We start from the raw sequence: 15,796 nt of genomic DNA, 5'->3' as shown, positions 1-15,796 counted from the left end.
AACGCGCGAACTGTCACCACCGACAAACCGACGTGACACTGGCGATACAAAAGTGTCCCACACGAAAGTACTGTCATTTACCAGTGAGGCGAACACTTCTGTCAAAGTAAGCTCTGTTCACTGCGGCTTCGATGTAAACAACTTTTCTAAATACAAATGGCGAAGGAAGTGTGAGGCAAGATTTTGTGAGAATAATTGGACAAAACACACAGAAAAATCATTTTATAAGTTTTCAAATCAATGCAAAAGATGTGAGAAGTACATAAAACAATACGCATTGGAATTTGCGAAGGAAAACAAAAAGGGGGTTTAGCAGTTTCTTCTCTGTGTCAGTGTAGTAAGCGAATCATTATAGAGATGGCGCTAGTGTTTAACGTATTTTCATTTGAAAAAAGGAGACAACTTTTGAAGCTCATTTTGTTCGAAGTGTCACGTCGGTTTGTCGGTGCTGTCACATTCATCCGGTTGACACAAATGTAAATGCAAATAATGGACAGCAATATAACAAATCGTAAAACTCCCTGACAAAACACTCGTTTATCTCGAGTATTTTCACTCTCACCGAATTGTCTGTTTGCTCGATGTCCTGATTCCTGATTGTTCATTGGGTACGGAACTGTAACGATTCATCATTCAACCCGCCACCCTAAACCGTTTGACATCGCGCGTATAATAAAAAAAACAACAAAGCTGCTCCCTCACAACTCACGCACACACGCGCAAGTAACAAACCAGCTCCCGCCTGTGTGTGTGTGCATGTAGTACGATACGGGATGGTAATACAAACACTTTATCATCCGATTTAATCTACACACTTCGAAAAAGCGAGCGATCGGAATGGTCGCGTGAAGAAGCTAGTCGAGTCGAGAAGTTTAAGGGCCCGTGCTATTTTTCCGGTGCTGAAATCGACCCCCCCCACGGCCACCTTTCCGGTTACTACGCGGTGGACAGTGAGGTGAACAGATGAAGTGTCGGTGTTCGATTTAGTGGCCGAAGTCGTCGCTAAAAGTTGCATTTTTCGCCTGAGCTTAGCTCCGAATCTCCAGCGAATCTGCAACGCGCTTGTGTGTGTGCGTGCGTGTGTTTTACGTTGGTGGTGTGTGTGTGTGTCTGTGCAAGCCCCCCCTTGTTTCGGTGCATTGCTGCACATTGATTTTGTCGCCCCGTCTTAGCGGCGGAAGGGCAACAAAGGGTAGAGAAAATCCCACCCCCCGGGAGTGGAGTGTCAGTGTGATTGGTGTAAAAGGGGGGAAAGTTGGCAACAACAACAAAAAAAAAACAGTGAAGCATCTTGAAGCAATTCCTTTGTCCACCCAAGCGGCGCTCTAGTAGTTAAAGGAGGGGGTGGTGACACTACTCCCGACGCCACCTACACCCGGCACCCGGTTCCGGATGGTACCGAGTGTACGGTACACCGTGCCGTGGGTGCAGCAACACCGAGCCGGCAGTCACCGATGGTGATCGACCGCCGCCAAAGTGGCCGTTAGTGTGCGAGAGCGAACGTGAAAGCAGGTGAAGTGAGCAGCATCCAGCCTCTCCCCCTTCCCGTAACCATCGCGCCAACCATCATCCATCCATCCGCCTCACCATGTCCAGCCGCGTGCGGAAACATAACGAACCGATGAAGGCGTTCGTGCCCGTCAGCTCGCTGCTGCTGAGAGGCACCGGATCCATACACTGCACCGGCGGAAGCTCCGGTACGGCGAGCGGCCAGCAGGCCGGCAGTCCGAGCAGCATGACGGTCGGCAGCGCAGGCTGTGGAACGGCACCGGGCCCGACGTACGGCAGCGGGGCAGGAAAATCGCTCTCGGCCACGCTGTCCCCGCCCGTCCGGCACATCTCGCCGGAGCACGCCATCTGTGGCAATCGGAGCCCGGGTGCACTGACGGGCAAAGGTAAGCATGACCAGCCAGAGAGGCATTTATGTCCCGTAACGACCGGCCGCAGCGGAAATGAATGAATTTATTGGAAAAGAGAGAAAAAGCGACAACAAAAATGACAAAAAAAAGGATATTTCACCGGGTAGCCGGTACAGAAAGGCGCCTCTTATCATCACCATCCTCTTCTTGCTTTTTTTAGTGATCATCTACGACTCCCCTGTTGTGCAAATGTTCATCCACTCTGCCTTGCTTTGTGTGGAAATGCTTCCGTCGAGCAAACACAAAGCGAATCCTTTTTGACGAAAATCGGCTCGCAGGGCAAAACCTTCACTGTCGCTTTCTGCTCACAAATTTTCCTCACACACACACACTCTCTAGCTCTCTCGGTTGCGAGAGATCTCTCCATTGCTCTGCTACGACTTGTTTTACGCTTGCAACTGCACATGCCTGTATGTGTGACTGGTAGTGCATCTTCCACCCGGCGCATCATCAATCGGCAGCGTAGTATTGCACTCGGGAAGAGGGCCATCTCACCGGGAGCGTACAATGTACCGCCCCATTCCTCAATCTACCCTCTACAGGTACCGATTTGTACTCCCTACTCTATCACGGACGTAATTTCCCCCTGCGCCATCGCTTCCCTGGGCAGGAGCCCGGCCGAGAACGCGTGTCTGGTTCGATTGCCGGCTTTTTGTGGCCCGGTATTTCGAACGAGGCAGGGCATCATTATCCTGCATGTGTGTAAATTATCATGTTTGACGTGTTGAGTTGGCATATAATTCGATACAAAGCTGTTTAAATTATTTATTTCAATTAGCTTGCATTTTCCAAAGCATTAGTGAGAAAAAACGCCTAAAAGTATGCAATGTGTTTTTGTCACACAGAGTCAATCTATTTTCGCTGAATTAAGTTGTACATGATACTTAAGGTACAAATGATTTTACATACATTTAGATGATGATCTAGCAAGGTGAAGGGAACATGTTTTTCTTCTTCCTCTTCCTATTTGACGCAACAATCGTAATCATTCGACTCACAGCCATTAACGGCTGTCAGTGCCAAACGCTCCAAGTGTGCGCAGATTGAAGTAATCATTTGAAGTAATGTTTATGGAAATTTTATTAGACTCCTTGATGAATATAAATTGCTCGAAACGCTCCATTTGTTACTGAACATTATTCCATTTGCAAAAAAATTGAAATTTACCGAACCGTAGAGTGAAGGTTTAAAATACGCCTAAAAGTATGCAAATATTGAATGACTTATAATACTCGGGTGTCACATAAAAAGTTCTGTTTTCGTGAAACATATTTCTATTTATTTCTTTAGATACATTTAAGTTATATTTTATCTTTCTTTAGTGTTTCATTTAACAAGTATACCCCAAAAAAAGGGACATTCCAGTATTTTCTATACTTTGAGGCCTGGATGCATGCAATCCATCCAGCTTTAGTTGATTATGAAGGATCTCAGCAAGTCTAATTAAAACATTGTATCTAGTGATCACATCACTCGACAGTTGAATACTTAATCACTTATCCTGGTGCAACTAAATTCTAACATTTTCCAAAAAAAGAGTGGAAAAAGCCCTTCGAACAAAGAAACCCCTCCATAACAAGGGCAACACTGGGCAAAGCTTCTCGACCTATCGACACCAGCCAGCCAATACATTATCCGCAAATATTATTGAAAAATGGTGTAACCCATCAATCACACACGCCCCCGGTTGTATCGAAACGGGCCAGCGTTTTTTTTGTTTTTTTTTTTTCGTAAACGTTTTGCCCACCGGTTTGCCTGGGCCTGTTAGGAAAAGTTGAAGTTGGAAAGCATTCTCGCTGTGCTAACCGTTCAACATGCCAGCCATGCCGGGGAGGCCGTACGCAAACTCGCCTTGCCTGGTTCGCTCTACGCACGTCGCAGCGCAGTGGTATCCCTTTGGCTCGGCTCCTGGCCCTCCCCGCCAAGGACTACTACTCCAAAGCCTGCCACCGAACTTCACCCGAACGGAAGACACTCTTGTTATTTATCAATGAAACTACGGACTCCCGCTCTCGGCGATGCGCTCTCTCGCTCACGCGCAAACACATACGCACGTATCCGGCTGCTATCGCCGCGTGTGTTGCTGTTGTTACCCGGCCGGCCCCCGTTTGGTGCCTGTATCGGTGTGGTTGTGAGACAGGAAATTGTGTACGAAAAGCCGTTGCCGGGGGCCCGGTGCGCACGGGACGCCTGTGTAGGCGTTTACATAGGCGCAGAAGACTCCACGGAAGGCTGGAAATAGCAACCGACCCGGCATCATCAATAGCGCCTGGGAAGCAGCTCTCCGAAGCTCGATGATACAGCACGATACCACACCGCGTGCGAGGTTGCGAATTTGCGTAATGGAACATTACACTGCCCATTCTTTCAAGGCCAATGAGCATCAATGTAATTGCGAAAATGTCAAGGATTCATGTCCCCGCGTAGAGGGTTACCCTTTTTTTTCTTGTTTTATTTTAGGAAAGCTGCTCGGCGAAATGTCACCCTCTCCGGCGAAATGTAAAGACGAGCGTAATGATCGAATTAAACCCGTTGAAGGAAACCATTTTTTGAAAAGAAAGGGAAAACAATATTTTAGTGCAAAATCGCCCAACAAAACGATACGTTGAAGCAACATAAGAAACTGAAACAGTCGCGCGAATTAACAGCGTTCCCTCATTAGTGGCTGTTGTTGCGGAGAAGGCAACAGGAAACAAAGCGCCACTCGCAGCCGGAAATTCCATTTAATATTGAAACGCATCAACCTCCCTCCCAATAGGAAAACTAGATACAGAGAAAGAGAGAAAGCGATAGAGCAAGCATGGTGGGGAATGGTCACGAGAGCGAACGAAATGGCAGGACCGCTACGCTACGCGGCAGCATGCCCAACTCATTCAATCAACGCACAAATAGTGTCCTTGATCTTCAAAAAGCTGAATTGCACGCGTGTGCACTCCGTTGCTGAAACGGTCCTTGTGTGTATGTGTGTGGTGTGCGCTCTCTTTCTCGTACTGGCCGGCGGGAAGAGGGTCGCTCCCAGACCGGTCTCGCCTTAGCACGCGCGCACGAGCATTGGCACGAGTGGGCGATATATTCTATCGCCTAGTCTGGATGTATGGGTGTGTTGTGCATCGTGCACTGAGTGCAATCGCGTGGCGAGAAGAAGGACCTATAATACTACGGCACCGTTTTGGAGAGCGATTTGCCGAGCAAACAAGTTCCTGCTTCCTTTTTTTTTCGCTCCCCCAAAGCGCGTTGGAAGAGTTGGGGCATTGGATGTGAATTCACCTGCCTACTACTAACGCCATTACTACTACTACTACTACTACTGGATGCTTTTTTTTTTGGTATGAAACACACCGTACCCCCATCACCCCGAAGCAAGGGGTTTTGCTAATCGATTCTTGGGGTTTCCTGCCATTTCATGCGCACACCGGTGCACGCTTGCCGGCTGAGAGACGATGGTTGGTTAGAGCGAGCGACAGTGGCGCAGGGCATAGAGGAAAAAAAGCAGTGGATGTATGTGTGCCTTTCCGTAGTAATACGGTTTGTTTGATGCACACACAACCACTACAACAACTAACTACCACCAGTACCACAACCACCCCCCGAAAAGGACCGGAAGCACCGTTGCGCCGCGTGTACGCATGCATACCATTAGCACAGTTATCCTTGAAATCATCACCCCTCCCCCCTATTGGCCACGCTGGCGTAATGTGCAATGCCGGGACGTGTGTGTGTGTGTTTGTAAAGAGGCTATATAAATCATTCTACATCATATCCCCCTCGTGCACTAGGGGTTGAATGTTGTTTGAGCATATTTTTAGAACGATTACCCTTTTTAATGATCCAGAATGAAATGGCGTTTGGCGGTGTGCGGAGTGTCCTGCGGGATATGGGATATATACATTATTTCTTGTTCCGTTCCCTCTATCGCTCCCCTGCTATGAATAATTACGCTAATCTCGCTAGATATCTTGAGGATGATTTTTAATACGCTCGGTGGCTGCAATGGCCGTATACCAGTCACTTGTGTTACTTTGATGTTGGGTAGGTTATGAGCTTCTTGATAGCAATGCATTTTCTAGAATTTTATGCATATTAACGCACATTTCGTGCCTGATGCGCTTGGGAGTGTAAAGTCTTGTTAGACATTAAATATTAAAAAATAAACTGAGTTGTATGAAACGACCAAATTTATGTATACTGATCTATAATCCTCACGTATAGCAAGTACGCATTACTGCTTGGCCGGCTTTATACTAGATTTCACTTAACTAACTGTTGCGCTTGTGTGAAATGTAAATTATTGATTTTATTCGTAATTTCCATTTTTTATGGAACATTTGAATCTCATAATTAACTTATTTTTAACTATAATTATTTTCACTAAGCCATTTTCCTCTATGCCTGGCTATTTTATCCGGGATTTTCTTCCTGAACGAAAAAAAACAATTGCATACCTTTAGGCGCTTAGCAAAGCGAATCGTCGCTGAAAATCAAACCACGAAACGCGAATCACGGGTCCGTTTTTCCAATTTGACTGCTCGTATAAAATATTGAATAAACTTGACTTTTCCAATTTGATTTTTATTAGCATTTAGTAGCTAAAACTAATGCAAAAAACTATCGCGTTTGTAAGCGTCGATCTGCCAATATTCCGTTGAAATGAAGTAATAATTATTAGGTAAAATGTGAAATGGAAAATTAAAGATTTCCAATTTTTTGACACATTTTTACACCGTTAAGTTCTTAAATATACTTCTTCTTCTTTGGCTCAACAACCGATGTCGGTCAAAGCCTGCCTGTACCCACTTGTGGGCTTGGCTTTCAATGACTAATTGATTCCCCCCCATAGCAGGATAGTCAGTCCTACGTATGGCGGCGCGGTCTATTTGGGGATTGAACCCATGACGGGGATGTTGTTAAGTCGTACGAGTTGACGACTGTACTACGAGACCGGCTTAAATATACACCGCCGCAATAATATTCAGTCTCTGTAAAAGGTCTATATAATGTTCGAGTCAAGGTGAAGTGTTTGTTGGTAATATCATCTTTCAACAAAAAATAATATTAATTTTCCAACATTCCACATGCCGACTTGAAACAGTTTGTTTAGCGTCAATTAAGTGTCAGTTTAGCGTCAAGCAAATCAATTTAACCATATTTCACTTTATGTATTTTAAGGCAAATAGCCAACAACTGGAATACTGTTTTTGTGTACAATACACTTTGTGCATACAAGCAAAATATAATTAAAATTATAAAATATAAAAAAATGTATAACAATTTTTATATATAAAATATTAAAAAAAATCAGTTTGGTTTCACTCGATCACGAAAAAGGTCTCAAAGTGTTACTGTTAATATTTCGTTGAAAATATAATTTTATTTATTTATTTATTTTTTTATTTTCTCACAAATCATTCCTTCTTCTTTTGTCGCAGGGAAAATTCTCAACGACGGTTGCATACGGCGCACGGCATCACTCGATGCACTTTACCTGCGCCCCGCCCCGGCCTGGAGCCTCGTCACGCCGACCCTGCTCCAGCTGGACAAAGCGACCCAGACGGAGGAATCGTTCCTGGAGCGTGCGCGCGGCGGCAGCGGTACCACCACCGGCGGCGGCGGCGGCATGCTTTCGGCCGGCCCGTCCTCCTCCCAGACCACCGCGGACGTGGTGATGGGCCCGTCCCCATCGTCCACCTCGTCGTCGCCGGTCATCACGCGCACCGATGTGACGACGCCGACCGATCTGAAGATGGAGAAAGTGATACGACAAAGACTGCAGCGCACGCATCGCGGCGAACATTCCGTTAGCTCCCAGACGCTTAGCCCTAATCATGGTAAGTTTGAGCGTAAGAGAGAGAGAGAGAGAGAGAGATGCAGTCAACATACCGGAAGCTAATTGTTTGCCAATTTCCCCCCTCAAAACCCCAGCAAAAGCAAGCCCAGTGTCGATACCAACACGTACCTGTCCGCCCGTACACATACGGCCGATGCGCAACTCGGTCGAGGGTCTGAACCAGGAGATTGAGAAGCTGGTCCTCTATCCGGGCCAGCAGCACAGCTGCCGGGCCGAGCTGGAGATGGTACGTATTGTCGGGTGGAGCAAAACCATTTTTGCATTCGATAATTTGCAATTGTGTACCCTGTTCTATCTGCGCGCAGTACTCGCGGGGCACACCGGAAGGCCACCGGGCACCGTTGGCGGATCTGTTCCACGGTGCCGGTGCCGTTTCGCTCGTCGGCGGTCCCGGCGATACGCGCTCGGTCAACACGCAGACGCCGCTGGGCGATACGCTGTCGTCGGACGATGGCAGCCAGAGCACGTCGCCGGACGAGGGTGCCGTCACGACGAGCGCCTCGCCTAGGATCAACAAATTCCTGGCCCGCGAACCACCGGATGGTTGTGAAAAGGTATTACAGTTGTGAACGCTTTTCCCCCTTGCTTCTATTGCTACAATTAATTTTTTTTTTCTTTTACTCTTCAAAGGTTAATTTAAAACTCACTGAAGCCGATACCAGTACAAACACGGCCTGCTTCAAACCGTGCACTACCGCATTCCAGCTGAAACCATCCTTAGGATCCGCATTCCAGCCACTGCAACCGTTGCCGACGCTGAAAACCACGCCGGAGGATGACGACGATGCCGGCGATGACGCTGCGGAAGGTGCCGCGGTGCAGTAGGAAGTACGCAAAACCGCGGTTCGCATTTTAAACTCAAATCGATTTGCCTTAATTTGTTTTATTTTACCATTTGTTCGTTCGTTTGTTGTGGCCATTCGTTTGTTTTTTTTTTATCTTGCAAACAACCTACCGAAAGCGTTACCGAACGCGTGCGGCGGTTGCATAGTTTTAGTTTCTCAATTTTAACCCGTTTCTTGTGTAGTTTGTGAAACGTCCATCGTGATTATATTGTCTTTGTTTTATTTATCTTCGTTTCCATTAAATGAAAAAAAAATACACTGATCAAAGAGCGATTGCTGTAAGTTGCAAGAGAATGAGTATGATAGCTTTGTAAAACAGTTAAGAAAACATGTAGAAGAAGGAGAAGTGTAGATGGCGGTAGTAGGGAAGAAGAAGAAGAAGAAGAAGAAGACGATGACTGAATGGAATGTGAATGTGAATAATATACAAACAATTTTGTATGGCATTTTTTGAGACAAAGCTACAAACAAAAGTATTTCTTTACTCTGCCCTGCGTCACACACCCATACACACACACAGCAGCAGCAGGGATGCAGGTAACGTGCGTGAGGGAAATTAAGACAGAAGGACAGCACGTTTGTACGAATCAATAGAAAGCGGGAAAGTGTGGGACGCCCAGTAAGCCCAATGTGCGAACAATAAGCGAACGAATGGCGATGAGTGAAGAAAATGAGGGGAAAACGAAACCTTTTGTCGAAACCTAGAGAAGCATCTTCTCACGTCAATATGCAAAAACAAGTGCAAACCCACTCAACTCAAGTAGCATTTTTTGGAAGGCATTTTTTTCTATCAAAAATACTGTACAACGCACCTGCTAGGAGCGCCGGGCCGTGGGGCTCAAAAATGGTGCGGGTGCGGGTGCGCCGTAAAGTTGTGCAGAAAATACAATAAATAATCAAATCCTATACATACAACCACACACAACTCCTGCAAAATGAAACCACTTAAACAGTATACAACATTACAAGGTTTGTCAGGAGTTCTCATACTTGTGGGATATTTTTATGACTCTTACTTACACTTACGAGAACTTAAAACGAAATGAACTTACGAGATGTGAAAGGAATTGGATTCTATAGTACCCTTTTTGGACAAATCCAACAGGAATTTCCAATGATTCTGTCATCCACTGATGTTCCAATGGGTGAGGGTTGCCATAGAGTCCAATTACCAACATATAAGGTTCATTTCCAATAAGAAAGAGCCAAAAAAGAATCCCACAGCTATGAGAACCCCTGAAAACCCCTGTATCAAAACGAAGTGTGTTAAGGCATCGGTTTAGACGCCGGGACACGGAACATTATTACATTATTGCTTGTACAATTACACTAACGATGATAAACACCACTATATGAGGCTCTCGTCCGTGTGTTGCGATGGATTCATCGCACGACGGTTATGTTTTTTCTGTTCGTTTTTTTATCCTGCCATAAAAAGATACGTACATGTGTGTTGTGTTTAAAAGAGTTAATTCATAATTTTATAAAGCTCGTTTTATGTTTTATTATGTTTTATTATGTTATTATGTTATTATGTTTTATGTTTATGTCGTTTTACGTTTTATTTAACGTATGAAGTTTTCTTTATATTTGTTTTTCTTTTCTGCATTAGTGAAACATTACAAAACACAACATATAAGTTCGTTTTCAAATTGGTGTTAGAGTTTTAATGATTGCTTGATTTTAAGTAGCAATTTTCTAACGACTAACCTCACGGAACACCATCCTGCAAATGAGCACGTGAAGGTGAAACATAACAATAAGATAATAAATAGTAAGTACATCTAAACACACACACACACATACACACACAGTAACAACAAAACCAAACGAGTAGAAACAACAGAAGTAATAGAACAAAAGCGAGCAAGAAATACAAAACCCAAAATACAACCAACCAATTTATATGCAATAGAACGGAACACAACAACATAGAATCAAAACGAGCAACAGTGGCATTAGTAACGTGCTAGGCCATTTCGAACAAGCATACTTTATATTTTCTCTACGACATCTTTTTTTAACAACAGAAACAACGGCAAACAACAGAAAATAACAATGATAAAGAAGGGAATAAAACATGAAAGTGAAAGATATACACGTGATGAGGCGGAGAACATGCAGAGGAATAGCATTGCAATTGGACCAACAGCAAGTAATGAGAAGAAAGAAAGAAAGAAAGAGAAATAAATGTAAAAGCAAATGAAGTAAGAAAAAGGCAGTCAACGTAAGAAGAAAACATTCCAGTCTGGTAGCACTAACTAGGGTGAAATTGATTCCGTTTTTAAAATGTAATGTTTTGTTCGTATTTGTCAACTCAAGGCACACGGAAAAGATTGAAAAAAAAAATACGATGTTTAGGAAATTATTCTTATCCACAAAAGAAGTATAAAAGCGTGATGTGATGCAAGGCGTAAAAAAATATCATCAAACGTATAGTGTAAAACAACACGACGCACGACGTACCGAAACGACGTACCAACTGCTGCAGCTGTACACGATGCGCGTAACGATCTACCAACTCCCAAATGAACAATGTACAAATCACTCATCTTAAGACAGCGTGGCGGAAGTAAGGTGAATGCAAGGAAACAACCGGCCGCCGCACTATGCGTTGTTTGCTAAATACTTGTAGCTTGCATAATTTTACAATGAATTTCTCGTTTCATTAGCGAAGTAAGCAGATTAATTTTGTCGATTGATATTTTTTTTAATATAATCTTGTTGCAACTCATTTATATAGTTTCGTTTTTAAAGTTATCCCTTTTAATTCAGTAATTATTTGCATTTTTTGCTATTAAACCAGACATTTAAAATAAAACATTTTACTGTTTGTTGTTTTTTATTTTCTTTTTTATGTTTATTATGTTTTCTTTTCATATCTTTACCGTTTGTTATTTTGTTCGTCATGTTTCACTAGTTTTCACTAGTTCCTTTACATTTATGTCTTTACCTCTTCTATTATTGCCGCTTCTTTCTATTCTTTGTTTGCATGTTACTAATCATTGTTTTAAGTTTATTCTTCCCTCACTAATACACTGAGCTTATCATGTTGGAAACACATCAATAAAACGTTTGGTTCAAGTAAGTGCCCGGACGAGGCAAAGATAGATCCGAACAACAAATCGAAAATTCACATTGCATGCTAAAAGCTGTTAAAAATAATGTCTTTCGTGTGTGTAATAATCGTTGGAATATATTAGAGCTTCTGGATGTTGATTTTCCACGATGGATGGTACTGTTCGGTGCACGTTTTGAGCGAAGCGTAATAACCCATTTAGCGGACGCCGTACGCCGGCTCCGCTATAAAACTATCTCTAGAAGATCGATTTTATTCAACCCCCAACCTTCAAGTACTATTTTACGCGATCGGTTACATTGCAAGCAAAGCTCTCTTACTCCGCACCCCTCCCCTTCCCCAGCCCTTTCTTCCCTTTTTCCCCATTGTTGGGGTAGTGATGAAACATTTTGGCAAACCAAAAAAAAACAAAAAACAAGTAAACCATCCCCGGTAAGGAAATCTAAAAAGGAATAAAAAAGAACTGATTTAAACGTTATCTTCGTTAAAAACGAATCGAGTTTGAATAATAATTAAACCCAAAATGAAAGGTTACACGTGGGCGATGAAAAACGAAACAAAATGAAACAAATTCAACCGAAAATATAAATGATGATTATTATTATTTAGCATAGGTGAAAACGATACGATGCTAAGCGAAAAAGAGAAAACAACATATATTTATTACGATGTATTTTTGTTAGGAAAAAAAACAAATTAAAAACCGAAACCCCAAATTGGCAAACTTAATGTGAAAACGAGAAAGCGTGTTATTTATATTCTCCAGAAGCGTAGACTGTAAGCTGTACATCCCATTAAATAGTAATAAATTGCGAAAAAGAAACAGTGTTCAATAGTTGAACGCAAACACACCGTTTAGGCAAACTAACTTTCCCGAGTCCTGCAATCCCAGTTCCGCTTCTCGTTCTTCGTTCTCGCGCACAGTGTTGAGCATTTGTTGCTCTCCGATTGAAGTGAAAACCAATGTGAAAAAGTCTCGTTGGATAATGCTTCTTCTCTTTGTCCTTTATGCGTTCACTGTACTCTAGGCTGTGGCTCAATGTTTGCGCACCGAGCACGATAGTGTTCCATTGTGCCATTCAACTGATGGAATGAAGAAGACGAAAGAAAAAAAACAGTATCAATTGCACACGATGTATAAGTAAATATTTTGGATAGTATGAATACAGGGTTTCCCACGATTTATTGGTCAGTTCCCATGATTTTTTGGTGCGTTCCCACGATTTTTTGGTCGTATCCCATAGATTTTTGGTTCGTTCCCATAATTTATTGGTATTTTCCGATTGGATATCAATACAATTGCACCAAAAAATTCTGGGAAACGACCAAAAAACCGTGGGAACGCACCAAACAAACATGGGAACCCACCAAAAATTGATGGGAACCAACCAATAAATCGTGGGAAACCCTGTAACAGCAAGAAATTCAAAAAATGAGCATGAAATATTACAAACTCCCAACAGTTCAAAGCGCTCGCTACAGGTGGTGGTAATGCAATCGAAACAACACTATAGTTAGAAAGATCACACTTCGGAACAAGGTAGATAAATGTTAAAAGTGGGAAAGAGAAAATTGAAACAAAACAAAAAACACACACACACACACTCGGAAAATATGTGCCTCGCCTTTGGCTATTTTGTAAAAAGAGTAAAAAAGTAAACGTTAAAACAACATAAAAAATAAATAAAAAAGACACACGCGTAGGATTAGAACACACTGAAACACCGTTGGCATCATCATTCAAACACACACTCGATCGAATCAATAAAAGGACGAAGCACAAAAATAAAAAATAAAACACAATCTCTAGGCAAATGTTAAAATGTGAGGAGAGGAGAAAATTCATTGCTCATCGTACTCTTTAGAAAATGAAGAAGTAAGTAACAAGTTGGAGAACAAAAAAAACTTAAAATATACGTAGTAAATTAAACAAATCAGAGGAAAAATGTGTCATGTTTTGGCTATTTAAAAAAAAAACACGAATAAAACACGAATCGTTAAATATGTAGATGTAACTGTTTCGGAGCTTTAAATAAAAAAGTAACAACAACTAAATCAGAAAACAAAAACATAGAAGACAGACTGTACTGTTGAAAACTAAATCTGTTTGTAATATTAAAGTCTTAAAAAAGTAAATCGATCTATGTCGTTCAAATGGGACACAATAACCAAATCACCACACAATGGAACGATGGTCGCAACATTGAGGCACAGACTAAAGCACAGAGTACAGACTAACCAAAACGAAAAGAAAAAAATAATAAAAGGCTAGTCTTCAACACCACTACAACATAGATTAGCATACAGGCTGAGAGTGAGAGACTGGCAAAAGAAAGGAGAAAGTGCACAATTCTACGCTTCTCCCAAAAAACCCATTCTTTGTGGAACTTTTATAATTCTGAAGCACCAAAACATTTTACGCGCACGCACGGGTTTTAAGTTTTCAAAAACGAAATGGATGCACTCATACAAATGCAAAACTCTGGCTCTTAGAGCTCCTCTTAGTAAAGCAAACGGGGCGGTAAAACATATGCAAAACTTATAAACAAACAAAACGGTCATTTAGCAGGTTGTGGTATGATAATGTTTTCGTTCTAGTTTCACGTGAGAAGGGACGTTTTTTCTTATTTTTTTGTTTCATTTAGATTTTTCATAATCAGCTAAACGCACGAGAGAGGTTGAGTCAATGTCAAACAATGCGAAATAGAGTAAAGCATTGGCAGAAAATGAACACGACAACAACAATTAACAATTCTAACCAATTCAGACAGAAACGAGAAAGTAAATAATGAAGCCGTAAAAGTGACACAGAAAACATTGATAGAGAAAGTAAGAAAGGATCAAACCAAAGCATGAAATAGACCTCGAAATGAACAAACAAACAAAATAACAGAAGTAAACAAGCAAACATTCAGCAGTAAAGCTAAAACACGAAAAAAAAACACACTCACCGGCACGTTTTAGAAAGGAAGAAAGAAGAAAAGAACAACCTCACGTATAAGATGGTATCGACATATCTTTAAAACCAGTAGTAGAAGCAAAAGTTTTGCAAAAAAAAAGGAAAACAAAACGCGTCAGTAGATACGAAGTTAAAACGTGTGAAACAAAACCCGCGTAAAGCTTCATAGGCAACAACAACAACAACAGCATCAACAAGAACAAACTATACAAGTGTGAACCCAACCCAACCATCGAAACCGCGTGGTGTACGATGAAGTATATTTTGCTCACAAATAAATAAATATAGATATATATTATCTGTGTATTTGTATTATTTAACTGTGTTTACGAATGGAAACAAACAAACAAAAAACACGCAACTGGGGACTGATTGCAAAAGGACTGAAACGTGCGCCAAAGCGCAAAGAAAACGAAGAAAAGCAGAGCAGAAAAGAAATATTGCAAACAAGAAAGTAGCGACTAACAAACAGCAACAGGAGAATGCAAAAAGAGAAGAAAAATGAAAATGCTTAACATGAACAAAGAAAAGGAAAGGAAAAATGTAACATTGCTATTCTAAAGACAGAAAAAAGAAAAAAAGAGCCACAAAAGAGACAACCCCAAAAGAGCGCGAAACAAATTCGATAGAAAACAGAAACAAAATAAAACTAGCGAAGAAAACAAAATGTACATCTCATAAAACCACAAGAACAACAAAAAAAAATTATATATGCACCAGCTCTCGCAGCAGAATTGGCATATGTACCAGTGCCCGTACATAAAGCAAAAAGGGTAACAAAGCTGTCCCGGACCGCAGAAATAAAGGCGTCAAATAATCAATCATCAACCATCCGGCTGGTTAAGTTTAATCTGTTTGCTTTGACACATGTTGGCGCACATCTTGTTTCGTTGCAGCGTGCTGTTGAGGGCGCAAAATTGGCGTGCCATGCCGGTTTCTGATGCGCGTACGTTGGTGGATTCGCTCCTCCTGCTCCGTCGATTGGCTGTTCGATTGATTGCGAATCAAAATTCTTTAAATTCCATTCGCAGAGCGGGGCGAGTGGGTTGTGCAGGGAAGCGAAGCGAATCGAACGATGCTTCTGTCCACTTAAGTGATGTTGTCACCAATGGTGGAGCATGGTGGCCCACACAGGCAGCACACAACCAT

General features: G+C 42.2%; 1 protein-coding gene and 1 long non-coding RNA gene across 2 annotated transcripts; both read left to right on the top strand.

Annotated features, from left to right (window-relative positions):
- Positions 1–750: 750 nt before the first annotated feature.
- Positions 751–11,454, top strand: LOC120901588 (protein FAM117B-like). Its single transcript, XM_040309647.1, has 5 exons — positions 751–1,895; positions 7,346–7,744; positions 7,839–7,990; positions 8,070–8,318; positions 8,395–11,454. The coding sequence occupies exons 1-5, from the start codon at positions 1,589–1,591 to the stop codon at positions 8,587–8,589; spliced, it is 1,302 nt and encodes a 433-aa protein (XP_040165581.1). The 5' UTR covers positions 751–1,588; the 3' UTR covers positions 8,590–11,454.
- On the top strand, positions 3,367–5,873 carry LOC120901589. Its single transcript, XR_005739305.1, has 2 exons — positions 3,367–4,307; positions 4,380–5,873. It is a non-coding gene; the product is annotated as an uncharacterized LOC120901589 (long non-coding RNA).
- Positions 11,455–15,796: the final 4,342 nt, after the last annotated feature.

The sequence above is a fragment of the Anopheles arabiensis genome, chromosome 3 (assembly GCF_016920715.1).
Source record: "Anopheles arabiensis isolate DONGOLA chromosome 3, AaraD3, whole genome shotgun sequence".
Lineage (NCBI taxonomy): Eukaryota > Metazoa > Arthropoda > Insecta > Diptera > Culicidae > Anopheles > Anopheles arabiensis.
Note: the sequence above shows the minus strand (reverse complement) of the source record. Positions and strands in the feature narration are given on the sequence as shown.